Source organism: Bacillus rossius, chromosome 7 (assembly GCF_032445375.1).
Source record: "Bacillus rossius redtenbacheri isolate Brsri chromosome 7, Brsri_v3, whole genome shotgun sequence".
In the NCBI taxonomy this organism is placed as follows: Eukaryota; Metazoa; Arthropoda; class Insecta; order Phasmatodea; family Bacillidae; genus Bacillus; species Bacillus rossius.
In genome coordinates this window covers 45,293,807-45,310,485 of record NC_086335.1, presented here as the reverse complement: position 1 = coordinate 45,310,485, position 16,679 = coordinate 45,293,807, and the positions used below count along the sequence as shown (strand labels likewise).

At 36.5% G+C, this 16,679-nt stretch overlaps 1 protein-coding gene and 1 long non-coding RNA gene across 5 annotated transcripts in view; one reads left to right on the top strand and one right to left on the bottom strand.

The window, feature by feature from the left end:
* The window catches only part of LOC134533951 (vascular endothelial growth factor receptor 1-like), a 103,759-nt gene extending 88,469 nt beyond the window's left edge, over nucleotides 1-15,290 (top strand). For all 4 annotated transcript variants that reach the window (XM_063371789.1, XM_063371786.1, XM_063371787.1 and 1 more), the window contains exons 20-26: nucleotides 1,202-1,368; nucleotides 2,323-2,445; nucleotides 4,574-4,703; nucleotides 5,850-5,931; nucleotides 8,419-8,524; nucleotides 9,429-9,577; nucleotides 10,039-15,290. In XM_063371789.1, coding sequence (XP_063227859.1) covers nucleotides 1,202-1,368; nucleotides 2,323-2,445; nucleotides 4,574-4,703; nucleotides 5,850-5,931; nucleotides 8,419-8,524; nucleotides 9,429-9,577; nucleotides 10,039-10,657 — 1,376 coding nt within the window. In that variant the 3' untranslated portion in view covers nucleotides 10,658-15,290. The remainder of the gene's footprint in view (nucleotides 1-1,201; nucleotides 1,369-2,322; nucleotides 2,446-4,573; nucleotides 4,704-5,849; nucleotides 5,932-8,418; nucleotides 8,525-9,428; nucleotides 9,578-10,038) is intronic.
* LOC134533952 (uncharacterized) lies at nucleotides 346-5,592 on the bottom strand. Its single transcript, XR_010075414.1, has 2 exons — nucleotides 5,485-5,592; nucleotides 346-1,458 (listed from the first exon to the last, which is right to left on the bottom strand). It is a non-coding gene; the product is annotated as an uncharacterized LOC134533952 (long non-coding RNA).
* Nucleotides 15,291-16,679: the final 1,389 nt, after the last annotated feature.

Below are 16,679 nucleotides of genomic sequence, written 5' to 3'. Positions count from 1 at the left end.
GTAGAATTAAAATGTAACTAAATCTTAGCTCTTTGAGATTTACATGCTCTTTTATTAATTTTGAATCAATTTATACATTTGTTTATTTTTTTAACTTAACATTATTTATTGACAATTGCCTAGGACCCTAGTCAGATGCAAAGGCTGTGAATCAGTTCATTTTATATGCTGGTCCTCAGAGCTGTTTGGTGCCCATGCAGGGCCATTGTGAGGTGGGGACAGGGTGTGTGGGGGGTAGGGGGGTAACCTGGGGCCCAAGCATCAGGGGGGGGGGGGGGTGTTGAGTTTCAAGATTTTTTTTTTAATGCATGAGTTTATGATGGTTGTAGGTCGAAATTACAAGACTGTTGCTAACAGAATTTATTAGAAATTTAACAAGTTATATAATACACACAGGCACAGTAATGGCCATGGAAACGTTTACAGTCTTAATATTTTTTTAAAATTGTGATGTATGAAAAATTCTACATTTATTAATGGGGAGGAGGCCTGACAAAATTTTTCTCGACGAACCTGTGTCCATCTGCAAGCTCATGAAGGACAGGCTGGGATGAAGTTTACAAACTAATGTTATTGCAATTTTCCCCCCTTCAGAAAACCTTATTTCATATATTTTAAGTTACTATCAATAGAGGGTTGAACGTAAGGGTGAGAGTGGCTCTTTAGCTCATCAAGTGATCTTTTTTTTTACCTTTCCTTGTTTTACCCATACTTAAAGTGTTATTAGGTTCTTACTAAGCTAACTGACATTAAAATGCTGACTCTTGAAAGTCAAGGTTTTGTCTAGAGTCTACTTAAAAACAACTCTACTGAGTCAGAGTTTCCAAATAACAAAATTCCTTTACAAATTATTATGTTTATGAAAAAATTATAATTATTTAAAATAGCACAGTTGTGTGTGCCTTATTTATATTTTTTCTTAGCCTATAAAGTTGTTAAAGTAAATATTTTTCTGTGAAAAAATATCTTTCTTCCTTTTGGTCAAAATTAGTCTTCTGTTAAGTATGTTTAAAAATATAGTTATTAATTTACTTAACTAAGACTAATCTCCAGTTCCTAAAAAAAAGTCATGTTACAGTTGGTATTTCTTGACAAAGATTCAAAAAGTTGGGAGCAAAACCCAAAATTAAATGCACACACACATGTGTGTGTGTGTGTGTGTATCAGTTGAGAATGTTTGAAACGTTGCTCTGCACCCCAGGCGATGAGGAGAGCCCGATGCTGAGCAACAACAGCGTGCAGCCGGGCTGGAGGTCCAACTTCCACGGCGACTATCCGCACGGCAACATCTCCGCCATCTTCACCAGGGACCTGCTGTGCTGGGCCTTCCAGGTGGCGCGCGGCATGGAGTACCTCGCAGGCCGCAAGGTACCCAGCCTTCCGTGTCTCCGGCTGTCGGGTACTGCCCCCTGCAGTCTACTGCACTTGCGTGGCCCTCCATTCCAGTCGAGAGACGTTCTGTAAAACGTGAACGGTGCTATTTTCGGTTGAAATAATTTCCTTGAAAATTTTCAATTGTTTCACTAAAAAAAAAAAGCATTTCTAAGGAACTAATAATTACTGCACTAAAATTTAAAAAAAAAATAATTAAACTTTACCCATGTAGATTGAAAAATTGTTTAGGATATCCATATTAATCTAACATTAGATTTTAAACCGCTCCTTCATTCAGTGAACGTGTTGTTCATTAATTTATGCATGACATGTTTAAATGTTACCGAGGTCTGACTAAAGTAAACCAATAATTTAATTTTTATTTATCTCATTTGTTTTCTGTGCTCAAACTGATAAGTGTTTGTGAAAATCAAACAGTCAAAGCAGACCTGGATGTGATCTCGGTGCTGGCATGTGCCCACATTTGTTATTTAGTTTACTGTTTCTGTTTCCTGTTTCTTTTAAAATATTCTGAGTGCTCACTCATTATTTACTTATTTTCTTTCTTCATTTATCAGGGCCGTCGAGAGGGTGGTGCAGGGAAAGGCAAAATCCCCGGTTACGTTCTAAATATTTTTTTAATATGTTCGTTGACCCTGATAGCAGGACAAATATTACCATTCTATTGCTAATAAAATCCGTTGGAAACCTCTTTTCAGTTATGCAATATGCGCAGTTCACCTTCGCAGTTATGGCCAAGGTAACGTTAGTTTTTAAAAAAAAAAAAAAAATTTAAGTTGGGGGTTTGAAAAATTGTATGTGCACTAAGTAGTGATGAGGGAGCCCGACAAAATTATTTACCCCTGAGCCCTTAGTTTTACTGAATGGCCCTGCATATGTTACAGTTAAGGACATCTCCAAAAATGTTTGTACTGTACATTTTTTTAGGTCATGCATGGGGACCTTGCTGCTCGCAACATTTTGCTTGCCGACGACAACATTGTCAAGATCTGTGACTTTGGGCTGGCCAAAAGCATGTACAAGTCAGACAACTATAAGAAGAAAGGAGACGTAAGTCAAACCGTGCAACTTCGTGCCCTCCTTTACTTTGAGACCACGATGGCATGTCACTACCCAGCAATAAGTTTGTATTTATATACGCTTCCCGAACTATTTATATTATTATATTATGTTTATATTTAGAGATTATTTCGTACGCCATTTGTGAGGAAAGGTTGACATGCGGTGTGCATTCAGGTTGACCAAGGTGGGCGAGGCAGTCAGTCGCCTCGTGGCTGCGCACTGGGACGGATGTGTTGCGTGTTAGCTCTGCCGGCCCGCATCTTCCCGTGCTCATGATGACTCGGTTTCCCTCTCCTCTTTTATCTCATTTGTTAATGAAGTATTTTAAAGACTGTGACTTTATTCTTTCCAGTTTTGGTTATTAGTGCGAGTAAGCGGTGCAGGCACGTTCACATAACTTATGCATAACTGAATGAGCCTACTATCTCCAGTGTTGTGTTTTACGTAAAGGCGTGCCTGGCAGCCAGGTTTGTCCTGTGTTGTCGACATTAAGGCTGTCCAGTGGCCTGTAACAGGTCTCGCGCTCGTTCGAGCAAGTCTGTCACATTCAAGAGCCCTTAGCCACGTTGGTCATACCAACCCTCTGACCATCCTTTCTCTCAAGCTCCACCTTTCCTTATACATAATCTGATGCTCAACCCTTTACAATTACATAATCTGGTGCTCAACCCTTTCCATATACATAATCTGGTGCTCAACCCTTTCCATATTCATCAGCTGGTGCTCAACCCTTTCCATATTCATCAGCTGGTGCTCAACCCTTTCCATATGCATCAGCTGGTGCTCAACCCTTTCCATATGCATCAGCTGGTGCTCAACCTTTTCCATATCCATCAGCTGGTGCTCAACCCTTTCCATATCCATCAGCTGGTGCTCAACCCTTTCCATATCCATCAGCTGGTGCTCAACCCTTTCCATATCCATCAGCTGGTGCTCAACCCTTTCCATATTCATCAGCTGGTGCTCAACCCTTTCCATATTCATCAGCTGGTGCTCAACCCTTTCCATATGCATCAGCTGGTGCTCAACCCTTTCCATATCCATCAGCTGGTGCTCAATCCGTTCCATATCCATCAGCTGGTGCTCAACCCTTTCCATATGCATCAGCTGGTGCTCAACCCTTTCCATATGCATCAGGTGGTGCTCAACCCTTTCTATATTCATCAGCTGGTGCTCAACCCTTCGCATTTACATCAGCTGGTGCTCAACCCTTTCCATATACATCAGCTGGTGCTCAACCCTTTCCATATACATCAGCTGGTGCTCAACCCTTTCATTCGTACCCTCTCCTTTTTCTCACCACCATAATCATCACTGAAGGGCTGTGGCATGACATGTAATCATTCCGATCTACAGCATTCAGTTTTTCCATAGCAACACATAGAAATATACTCAACTAACTATAATACCTATTTATATTTGTAGTTTTATTATGCCTGGTGTGTATCCTGATAACATTAATCTCTTGAAACTTGTCACACATATTTTTATGATTTGTTGGTATCGTTCCTTGCTATAATTTATTCCTCTAACACTACGGCACAGAATTAAAATTGTATATATACTCAGTTAAATAAGAAAATTTGAGGTACTGTTTGTGGCTATGTAATTACTTCTCAATCTTTATCTGGTCACTTAAGTATTTTAACCTAATGAAGCGTACTTGGATTGGTTCATTCATAACAGGCTTGCATATGGTGCTCACAGAAATAAACTATATGCCTAAAACAGCCTTACTGCTTAAAGTAGTCACTAGGAGTCTTCAGTTGTGATCGTTAACGTGTCACGCTGTTGTGGCAAGCTTCGTGGCCTCAATCCCAACACTCTGACAGGACTCCAAACTAAAGAGCACCAAGCTAGTATCCAAGTGGTTTGAAAATTTAATCTTGGTTATCCCGTCACTTTATACCCCCTGTGCATGACTGTGTGATGCAACACCTTGCAATAAAGACAAACAAAACACTCACTCTTAAATCCTACTGTACGTTGTACATAACGTGGTAAAATGTACGCAGGCACATTATGAAGTATGTACTATCAAATACACACCCACAACACCAGACTCACTGTTACTTAAGAAAAAAACATTTTCAGCCCTAAATACTTGTTTTTCCAGAGTCCTTTGCCAGTCAAATGGATGGCTATAGAGGCAATAAGAGACAGAGTATTTTCCACTCAGTCCGATGTGTGGTCCTTTGGAATTGTACTGTGGGAGTTTTTTTCACTTGCAAGAACTCCATATCCAGGTGAGTTTGGGTGAACTTTTCTAAAAGTTTTGACATACTGTCTGGAGAAGTGTAACTTTAGTGCTAGAACTACATTTTTTTTCCTCCGCTTCAAATAACTGGATCCAAGTGGTCAAATTAAATATTTTGTAGCTGTATCATTGTTATATTTTGTTATGAAATCTTTGGTATGCATGAACATTTCATTTCAATAGTTTCTCTAAAAGGCCTGATTTATGTATCCATACATATCCTAAACATATTTTTACATATTTTCTGCATTCTCAAATTAATTTTTATGTATATTGACTATTTCTAAACATTAAAACTAGAATAAAATTGTATCAAAGTTGTTTTTGTCTCAGGATTACAGAAAAAATCCCTTCCAAAAAAATTTAATTCATTTCAGTAAGCCGAAGTCTTCTGGATAACTTGACACCACACAAGTGCATACATGATCTTGATCTACCATCAACAAAATTGCTTTCAGTTTTGTTAGGAGTTTTGGGTTGACAGTTCTTATCAATGCACTCATAACTTTACTGTATTCATCAAATCTAAAACAAATAAATAAATTTTAATATATTTTTTAAATAAGTTGGGTTGACTTTAATTATGAATTTGTTTAAAGTTTGGAAAATGTGTAACAAAATTGGATCTTTAATAGGAAAAGTATTTATATCCAGGTCAGTTAATATACTATATAAATATACACTATGTACAGCACCCTCAAATAATTTATTTGAAAAAATGGATGTTAACAAATCAGTATCTGAGAAATATTGGATGAAATAATTCCTACCTGGAGAACTGTGCTCAGGTGTAAATCCAAGAAGAAATGTGTGCCTAGTGCAGACTTAGCACAAAAAGGAATGATCCACCTATAAAAATAAATACGTATGATGACAAAAACTAGGAAAAGTTAAACTGCAATTAAGGATGAATTAACACTCCTAATTATGGATAGGTTTGCTATAACACTATGATAACCTTAGTATGCAACATTACAATATTTATACTTAATTTTAAAATATATATATATATATCTGTAAAATAACAATTATCAATAACTTGTAAACAAATAACAATTATCAATAACTTGAAAACATTCGTAATGATTATATTGTAATAAACAATTTTCAGTGATACTTGTTCTTTTTATCATAGGGATGGAAGCAGACGAGAAACTATACAATAACCTGCTGAAAGGTTACAGGATGGAGTGTCCTCAGTACGCCACACAAGAAGTGTAAGTTGTAGAAAATACTATTGACTGAACTTTTAAGTTGAACCATCTCAAGGTAAATAACACAGCGCAAACGACGTATTAATTAGTCACAGGCAAGTGACACTGCTGTTGCAGGACAAAACTCTAAATATTTAATTTTTTTTAGCTGTAGGGAAATGAAGTAGAACAGGATCTTTTTAAAGAACTATCTTAAGCTGAATAGTATTTGCTTTTCACGTAGTATTACAATCTTAATACTGCTGATAGATAAAAAAAAAAAAATATTACAATTTTCTTCTGCACATCAGAGCTTTTTTTTTCTGCCCATGATAACAACAGTAGTATTTTTTTTTTTTTACTTCCACAGAAGCAAATGAAAATATCTATGTATTCTGAAACACAACAGCTTAACTACGGATGACTATATATTAAATTCTTATGTGGGTCAAATGATGAAGTGAGATTTTTTATTTTTTATTTTTTAAATATAGGTAGTGATATATAAATAATTTATTTATCTACACTCCGTATGCTGTTTGAAATATTTTTCAGTTATTTACATTTGTGTGCATGTATGCATGTATTCGTATTTATGTGTGCGAACAGACACATGCACCACTTTGAACGTTAAACAGTTTGACCTCGTGAGATCCTGATGCGACCCTACAACATACAACCCCCTCACTCACCTGAATCTGCCACCAACGTGTGTGCATGGCGTTGCCTAACTTGTATAGTCAGTGCCACTTTCCTATGATTATTTTTATTTAATCAAAATTTAATACTGTCCATTTAAGGAACTTAATATTTGATTTTATTGTAAGGTAGTCTGGGCAGACGAGTGTGTAGGTATTTGCATAGTCAGCTCTGAATTTGTCGCCACGACATGACCTGGACTGCAAATTCTACGCAGTTGTGTCTTTTTTAACTGTTTCAGCTATTCCATAACCTAACTATCAAATTGTATAAGAAATTGTGTGAATTAGATGTAATCTTGCCTGATATATTTTTGTATCTCTTTGAATGACCACTCGAAGCCGCTGAGACTAAGGTGTGTGGGACGCCTTAAGACCCCAATCAATCAACATCATTTATTATCCGTAAGTAGTGCCCGACGAATAAAGCAGGCCAGGTCCTGTGGTTGGATGATAGGGGTGAGTATTGCACCCACGCGGATATGTCATTGGCCCATTACTTAGTCTCCACCAGGTCCATGTGCCCTTCCATGTGGTAGAGCCCAGGTAACTGACCGACGATGCCTATCGTAATAAAACATAAAACCCCTTAACCCCCTGGGACATCAATGTACTGTATGAACTGTATATAAATACAGTCTGCACTTTTTAATTCTACATTCTTTGGTCCGGCACATTGTGCATTACGGCACTGATTGAGCCACATTCAGATTTAATAGGGTGTCCTCAGGCATTTATTGACTGTCGGGTCGCACCACTGCACTGCCCGTGTTTTAAGATCGCTCAATGTTTCTTCCCATAAAGCACTTATTTCAGTGGCGTAGCCAGGATTTGTGTATGGGGGGTGTTAAGAAGCATGCACCCCCCCCCCCCTCCATATTAAAGCGGGGGGTCCGGGGGTCCTGCCCCGGGAAAATTTGGATTTTAAGGTGTAAAATAGTGCTATTTTAGCAGATTACGGTTCTTAAATTTAAATATTTTAATGGTAAATTTTTTATTAATTTTTATATAAAATTTGTTTGAGTGATGAATAAGAAATTAATTAAAGATTTGGTGCTAAGGCGGGGTTCGAACCTCTAACCCCCCCCCCCCCCCCCTGGCTACGCCCCTGACTTATTTAGACTTTTTTTTTTAGTTTCATTATACTGTATAGTAATTTTTCTTTAAAACTACATCGACATTTGATACGGCTACAGTCTGGTCTACCCTTGTTTTAATGCCTGATGTTTTGCTGTATTTGACTTGTACCTTGTCATAATCCCTGAAGTTATGTAGTGCCTGCTTGCATGTGGTGACTATTTACGGGTGTGCCTGCTGTTGCATTGATTTCCCTGCATGTGGTGCCTTCCTGCACCTATTGCCTACCTGAGAGCGGTACTTGCCTCTATAAGTTGTGCCCATCTCAAAAGTTCCCCAACTGTTGGTGGGCAAGTAACAAGCTTAAGTACTATGGTCCTGAACACATTGGTTCAGATAGCTCAGATGTGTAAATGATTTTGAATAAGCCTGGCTTGTGGGCTCTATTTGTTTCACAACATTAGGATTCTAGTGGGTGGATGTTGAACCCACAAGCCAAGCTGATTCAGATGGTGATTTGGGAAAGGTGGTAAACTTTGTAGAGCATTTTACCTTCATATGTTTTTGTGCTTACCACTAGTGGATTAACCAACGTACATACATCATCTCTTGACGAATATTTGTAGTAAAACAGTTTTCCATCTAGTTGAAAGTGTAAGTTGTAGGCTAGTGGAATCGTTGGTCCTACACTCTGGCAGCTACGGCGGAGATGCAGTGTTGTGTTTTGGTGCCACAGGTACCAGATGATGCTGGACTGCTGGCAGGCACAGCCAACCCAGCGCCCCTCCTTCACCGAGCTGTCTGAGCAGCTGGGAGCCATGCTCGAGGAGAGCGTGCGAGCCGTGAGTACACGCCTGCTGACCCCTCCAAACCTGCCCACGGTCTGCCACTCGTCAAAACTAGTATCGCGTCGGGGTCGAACCATTTGCATTCTTGAGTTGGCTGTGTGGAGCCGTGGAACTGCTAGCAACAGCCCCCCTCCACCCTAATGTGGTACTTTAATGCTCCAAGTCTCACGCTGGGTTAGTTATATCATTTCTCATCATTAATATTACGTAAGAAAGGATTATCTTGTAAATTATTTCTGATAACTCTCTTTCATTTGTGGTTGGGTCACAAATATTCTTACTGTTCTTTGATTCAATGATTTTCTTCCAGAGGACAATTATGGTAACAAAAATTTGACTGGGTGAGTAAAACTACAAGACTGAAACATCAGATACAAATGAACGGTATATTCAGATGGCACCATTTTGAACACTGCTGACACAAAGCAAAAATAGTACAAATCACACTAAACCAAACAAAGGCATAAGTTACAAAGCCCAAACACTTACATTTACAGTGAAAACTCTTGAATAATGACAAGAAAATGAATTGACCAAAATGGCACATGAGACCGAGCCTTAAGTACACAAAGAAAAAAAAAACATAGCGTTAACTGGTAGTTACTTCTAACTTGAAAGTTACTATCAGGTCAGAAACGTATCCTCCGTGACGTATGCGCTTGGTCACTACACAGTTTACTACTTACAGAAGTACTAATGATTGGGAACAAATTTCAGTGCCACGTCAAACAAGACACAACTAAATAAATTTATAAGTAAAATAATAAAATTGTATTTTTTCTGAGAAAAAGTTTTTAGTTTGAAAATTACATTGATATATACAACCAACAAAATCTCAAAGTAACAATGTGGTGGTGAATCTCTGTTTTGTTTCAACATCATCTTTCATTTGTTTCAGCATTACATTGACCTTAATGACCCCTACACGGTCATGAACACCCAGAGGCTTCAAGACCACAGCGACTATCTCAGCATGATGGCTGCTCCGACGTACGACAACTTGATGTCTCCGTCGTGTGAGGAGCCAGAACATTTCTATGTTAACAGGTAAGTGTTTTTCCACCGAGTTTATAATTGTGTGCCATTAGCCCAAATACTAGTGACAGTTTTTGAAATATGTAATCTTGAAAGAAAATAGTTAAGAACAAAAACTTAAGTTTTGACAGTTCCAACAAATCCATCATGTTATAGCATCTTGTAACAATCTGATGCGTAGTTCACATCATGACTGTTATCAATCATTATGATATTATTAAAGTGTTATTATGTATGATTTATTTGTGCCTATGCTTATATTATGTGAAAAGGCAGTTAACTTGGCTGGAGTATTTTAGAAACATAGCATAAATACATAATGAACATGAAAAATAGTCTTATAAAGGAAGAGAGAGTATGCACACATAAATGCTTTGTGACAAAAGAGAAACTTAACTGGTTAATGCTGGGGACTACGATAAGGTGCTAAATAAAGAAACATAGGTACTCATGTAAAGTTTGTTTCTGTGTAGTTGTACAGCAGCCAACCAGATGGCCCAAGCAATGGATGATGGTGGCGGGTACCTTAAAATGAAGGCAGCGCCTTCCCAAGAGACTGTAATATTCAGTCCACGAGCTGGCTCTGTGAAAGGGAACATCTTCACCTTCGCCACGCCGCCTGCGCAGAAGAAGAAAACGTCTGGCGAAGTCCAGACGAAGGAAGCGATGCCCATGTTGGACAACCTGAGTCCCGACTCGGACCGGGACGCACCGGTGAATAACCTGAACAAAGACGTGGAGCACAACCTCACTCCTATCAAGGAAATGAAGATCACAAACGACCTTAAGCTACCTTGTGCACCGGAAGGAAAAGCGCAGTGCTTCGCCAACCCAAACTATGTGGGCCAAATAAAGCAGATCTCTGACAGTAATTATGTAAACATCGCGCAAGAAAATAAAGATGCCCATTTGGGCAAAGATAAAACTGGAGTGATAGATGACGAATCCCAGAATCAAAGTCCAAACTATTTGTTCATGGGTAAAAACAGTAATGTAAATAGAGGCCTGGAATCACCAAAGTCATTTGCCAATCCTAATTATGTAAGTAATGGTGTCAATAAAAAAGAAAGATATGTGCAATTAGTAAAATAATAAATAATCATAGGATTATTAATGTACAGTCACTGTTTTTGTACACATAATTTTTATATTTTGTACTTTTTTAATATCATGAACGTAATATACTTATGAAATAATGCTTACATTCAATGCAGTATATTGGTGGAAAAAACCTTTTAAAAAATGGTGAAAATCGAAAGTTGTGAGATTTGTGTGGAAGGTAGTAAAGTAGAAGAAATGAGCACAAACCCAGAATTGCTTTATTATGCATTATTCATAATAAACTGTTCACTTTGTGTTGGGTCATTGGTTTCAGTACCTATGTATATTTAAACAATCCATTCAATTTAATGTAATTACTGTATTTACCCAAAAATAATACTACTCTGAATATAATGCAGTCCCAAACTTTCTGATTATGAGTTTATGAAAAACACTTTCTGGGGTGAAAATCACAACCTGAACATACGGAAACTAAAAGTTATTTAAATTGGTAAATTTATACTATCTTTATTACAGCTTTTCTGGTGCCACTTTCAACAGTAGAATGATTAACATGACTTTTTTTTTTGAAACGGAAATGCAATTTTTTTTTTTCAAGTCAAAAGCCATTAGTCAGAAAGCAAAGAATGCTGCGATATGTGGTGGTCGGCTGGGAGTGGGGGAGAGAGAGAAGAGAAGGGGTTCCTTGGCCAGCAGCCTCAGTGAACCGACCCTCCCTCCCTTCACGGCATCCCGTCTCACCCACTTTCGTGACCCCTAAGGTTCAGAAAGCCAATAATAACAAGAGCTTACTAAAGTGGCATAAGTGACACAGTACACAGATCGTGTAGTTTTTCAACTGAGCAGAAGTTCAGGAGGCAGTAATTAACAGCAGTCTTAATGTGGCATAAGTGATGCAGTTACGAGGCAGAGCATATGGTTTTTTTAATTAAGCAGTTCCCATCGTTGTTAATTCATATCTTCCAATGGCAAGATACAAGTTTAGGTTCAGCATTTTCTGTAAACATCATTGCATTATATTCAGGTATGGTACATTCCATATACCTCCAAACATTGCAGCTGTAGTCAATAGTATTAAGGTCTTAGGAAAGAAAATCCACCAACCTCCAGTAATTATGAGCACTTCGACTCTGTCCATTTTACATAATGAAAAGTAGCTGACAAGAGACATACCTCTTGTGATTTTTGATTAAATGTAAAATAGGTTTATATTTTAATTTGAAGCCTACTAAAATTCTAAATTTTTAAATCTGTACGAACAATAGAGCCATATGGTCTTGAAATCCGGAATTTATTGAATGCCAGTGAGCTGAATATTTCCTTTGTATTTTTTCAAAACTTTGTCATCACCCAAAACAACAACATAGGTTTATTACAAAACTTTAAAATACTTTTTTTTTTGCTCTTGTTTTACATAATATATTTGATATAATAAACTTAAGTCTGCAGTAAAGACAGATAATCACAGTACTGACTTGTGTATAAAACTTTCATTGTAGAAAAATAATGAATGTTATAAGAATTCAACTTGACTAATTTTTTCTTTCATGCAAAAATTTATTGCCTTGGGCACCACAAAACCTTTTATCTCCAAGTCACTTTTCAGCCATTATTCCATTTGGATTGTTAGCTATCAGTGGTAGAAAACTACTATAGTCAAATATTGATACTGACAGATGCAATAAGTTATTTGTAAATGCATGGATGAGTTCTGCTTCAGAGGCGAATCCAAAAAGGAGAGGGTGTGAGGCATGGGGGCATATGTTCACTCCCTTCTCTCCCGAAGGATAAATATGCACCGGATAATATGACTTCTGAAGTATTAAACAGGTATTATACTAGGTCCAGACTACCGGTGGTCCCCCCCCCCCCCCCTTTTTTTTTCCGTCACAGAAGTCAAACCTGGATCAGCCGCTGTTCTGCTTGTGTGTGAATGAAGTGATTTCCTAAGTCATTGTCAAATGTATACTATGTAAGTAATTACTGTTATAGGCTTGTGCATATACCGTATATACTCGTGTATAGCGCGCCCTTTTTTCCCCTCAAGTAAAGGAAAAAAATAAAGATGCGCGCTATACACGGAAAAAAAAAGTGTGAAGGTGGGAGGCGGGGAGGAGTGGAAGTCGTTAACTGCCGGGTGACGGGGTGACGTTTCTGGCCAGCCCCCACACATCCGCACAAGCAACAAGGCCTCTCTTTCACACACACACGCACACACACTCACAACCTGGTCTCTCGCGCGCGCAAGCTCGCACATCATGGTCTCTTGTTTATTTTTAGACCTCCCCCTTTTCAGATAGCCAGCTCAGAAGCTAGTAAAAAAAAAGAGAGAGAATGTTGTCGCCAGTTCCCCCCCCCCCCCCCCACCTGGCCCCCTTTCTTCGCTTTCTCCATTCCTCGTCTCAGCAGCGACCGGTGAGTCATCTAGTTCTCCGCGCCAGCTCAGAAACGTAGCGCGGCACGCCTGCCTCCCTCCTTCCTCCCACGTACCAGTTGTGACGATACAGCGCTTCATTATCTTCCGTCTACACAGCAGAGTTTAAGTATTTTCCTGACGCATCACCACACATCGATTTAAATAATCAGGTACCACAAAATGTTAGTAAAATTTATTTATGGGAAAAAAAATTTCAATTTTTTTTCCTTTGGAATTTGTTGCAAAAATCGTGGTGCGCACTATACACGAGGGCGCGCTATACACGAGTAAATACGGTATGTGTGAGTGAACTACATACTGTCTCATCTAACTTGTCTCAATTATGACAGTTCTCAAAGTAGTGCCAATGGTCTACATATCCTTCCATCACTGTTGTTCTGTTGACATTGTTTGTAAACAACCTCATGCGTTTATCAGTGTTTGTACACAAATATCACGTGTTTCTTTGCAAGCAACAGTTTGGAAACAGGTAATACTGGTACTACCTTTTGAGAACTCCAATTTGAGACATGTTACATGGCACAATGTAAATTTAGCCTAGTTTATAGTAGTGTATGCTTTTAATTTGTATCATCAATATGTATTTAACTGTTCTAAAATATGCTTTCTTTGATTATTTTATAAAATAATACAAAAACCTTGAATCTGAAATTAGAGCTTACTAACTTGCCAGTTTTTAGAGGTAATTATGTTGTATGGTAAGAAAGACAATAATGTTCGCAGAACTTCTTAAAAAAATTCTTGTACAAAAAATTAAAAGCAAATGACAAATTTGGTGTTATCAACATCACCAAGCTTTTAGGTATGAATAATTGTGATGGAATGTAACTTAAATCACTAGATTGAGAACTATGTATATTTCATAGTTAAATTTAAAGAATAAAACACACCCTAGTGAACAACTGTTTCCTCCATTGTGTCAAATCATACTAATTCTCTTGTGTACAAAACTAAATCATCCATGTACCTAAGCTTTGTTGCCCCATTTTGTTAGTATTTTTGATAGAACGTGATGTGCTGGTCGCAAATTCACATGACTGTACTTATACACTCATTGGACAAATTACTATGTTAAAGATAGTGTCCAGTGTTAGTGTTATTTTATTAGAGAATTCCTGTAATTTGTAGCTTGACTGTTTGTTATTTGCAAGCAAGCTAGGAAGTTGAGTTACTTATTCTGAGTGTCTTTTAAATTTAACTTATATTTTTATTAGTTCTGTATAAAATATTTTAAAATTATTTTTTCATGGCTTTTACTTAGTAGTTGTGCTGCTGGGTTGAACAAAAACTGCTTTTAATAATATGTTGGTTTTTCTAATTTGAACTATATTTATGAGAAACTGAAAATGAAGGATTTTATAGGAAAAAGCACAAAAATATGTGGCCTTTTATGCTGAGAAAAAAATAAAACTTCAATATCCATAAACAAAATTTGAAGGTTTATTTTCTGCACCTTAGATTACAGTGTGTAAGTTCTTGTTTTTGCCTTGGTACATTATTAGCTAATGCCAAATACTGTAGAACTCAATACCGGACACTCTTATAGAAATTGTTGAAACCACTGTGATCAGTGATCCTAACGAGAGTTGTTAGGTACTTGGGATTGAAGGGATTTGTTATGGTTATGAATTTTTGGTAAATATTAAAACATTTAGAGTATATTTGTGCAAACAAAAATGAAGACAAATTTATATGGCTCCAAAGTGTCTACTTAATATATCAATATTTGCATAATGAAGAATAATGTGTGATAATTTGACCTTTTTTCGAGTTTGTGATCTCGGAATGTTTACCATGATGTTAAATCAGTGTTGAAATCAGTTGGAATATACTTATAATGGATCTGATGCACTGCAAAACTAACATGATATGTGCTGTTTATGGGCGTAATAGTTACAGAGTGCAAAAGAATGCAAAATCATTCTATTAATTTCCAAAAACTGACATGCTTGCAAACCTAGCTCACTCTGTAATGTTTTCCTTGGAAAAGTATTAAATAATTTGAAGTGCCTGTTGATCATAAAAACATTAAATAATTAATGAAGATTTGAAAAATAAATGATTAAATATGTAATTAACAATGATTTGAAAAATAAATATGTGTTTATTTTTCAGGTATCACTGTTTCCATTAAGCATTATGCCAAAAAGTTTATGAATAGTTATGTTAAAAACAAATTACAGGAAGCTTTTATTGGTTACAATCCTACACACACTTTTAACAATATTTCTTCTAGTCATAAGTAATAATTAAGGACAAGATTATATGGTGCATTGCCATAAAGACACAATATCATCGAAAGGTATATAAATACACTATATTACATCAAAATGCAAGTTAATACACCAAAAGCACCAAAATGCAACAAAACAAATCACAAAAATAATCAACATATGTATTTAATTAAAACTAAACTCAGTTTACAAAAACTTAATCTATTAATATATTAAATTTAATTAATGTAAATTATTTAGAATGGTGTTAGTACCAAAAAGACATGCTGGTTACAAATTTATATATCCTAAAAGTGCATCATGTATCAGTACAAATGACATTGTTTTGGTGAAGTACCTACCTATCATTGAACAAGTAAGTGTTGTATCTGTTGAAAATTGTGTTATCTTTATGAAAAAAACAGTGTTTGTAAAAAAAACAATATCACCAAAACTTCTCATTTTAAAAATGAATTGACCTAAAAATAAAACCATAACCATAAAATCTTGTCTCTAGCAATAATTTAATTTGCCTCCATTTTATAAACAACGTTCTGTACAACTCTCACAAGGCAGTGCCAGTGTCCGTGATCTCCATGTTTCTCCATGCTAAGCAGGCTGAGTGTCCGGTAGCGAGTGTGTAAATGTAGTGCTTACACTCCCTGCAACATTTTTTTTCCCTTCCTATAAACATTGATTTAGTTTGTGGAACAGAGAAACTTTGTGTATTTTTTTATTTATTTTTTTAAATGAAATTTTTATGTATTCAGTTGAGCATTGAAGAAATCTTGATTTTCTAATGTTGTATCTCTCATCATAAATATCCATGTTAAGTGGGAGGGATTGAAACAAAAGAATGATGTATTGGTTTCAACCATTTTCATACCATAAAAATTTTTTATTGTTTAGTTTAGAAAATTTGCCTCGTTAAGGCAAAGATCACGCATTAAGTATTATTACAGTTGTAGTAATTCCCATGAATGAATTCAATACTAAATGCCAATGACTTCACATGAAAAACTATTTTTAGCAGCCAGTTACCATTAACTTTAAGCATTCCACTTAATTAGATGACAGTTTTAAAATAAACAGAAATTTTGAAAACTAAATGCTAGAATATGGTTATGGCCAAAAGTGTTGAAACCAATGTTTCTCTTTTGGTTTGTATCTTTCTCTTGTGCAGACATTCCTAATTATTTTACCAAGAATTGTTTCTTCAAACACAACTAATGGATTTAAAATGTTTGTTCACAAAATACTTAAAAACTGTAAACCCACAGTACAAAATACCTGAACTTATTACGGTCACAACAGTTTAAATGTATTATAGAGTAAATTTTTTTATTCTTTAATAATTACATTAATAATTTTAGAAGACTACTTATTATGAAGTACAAACTTT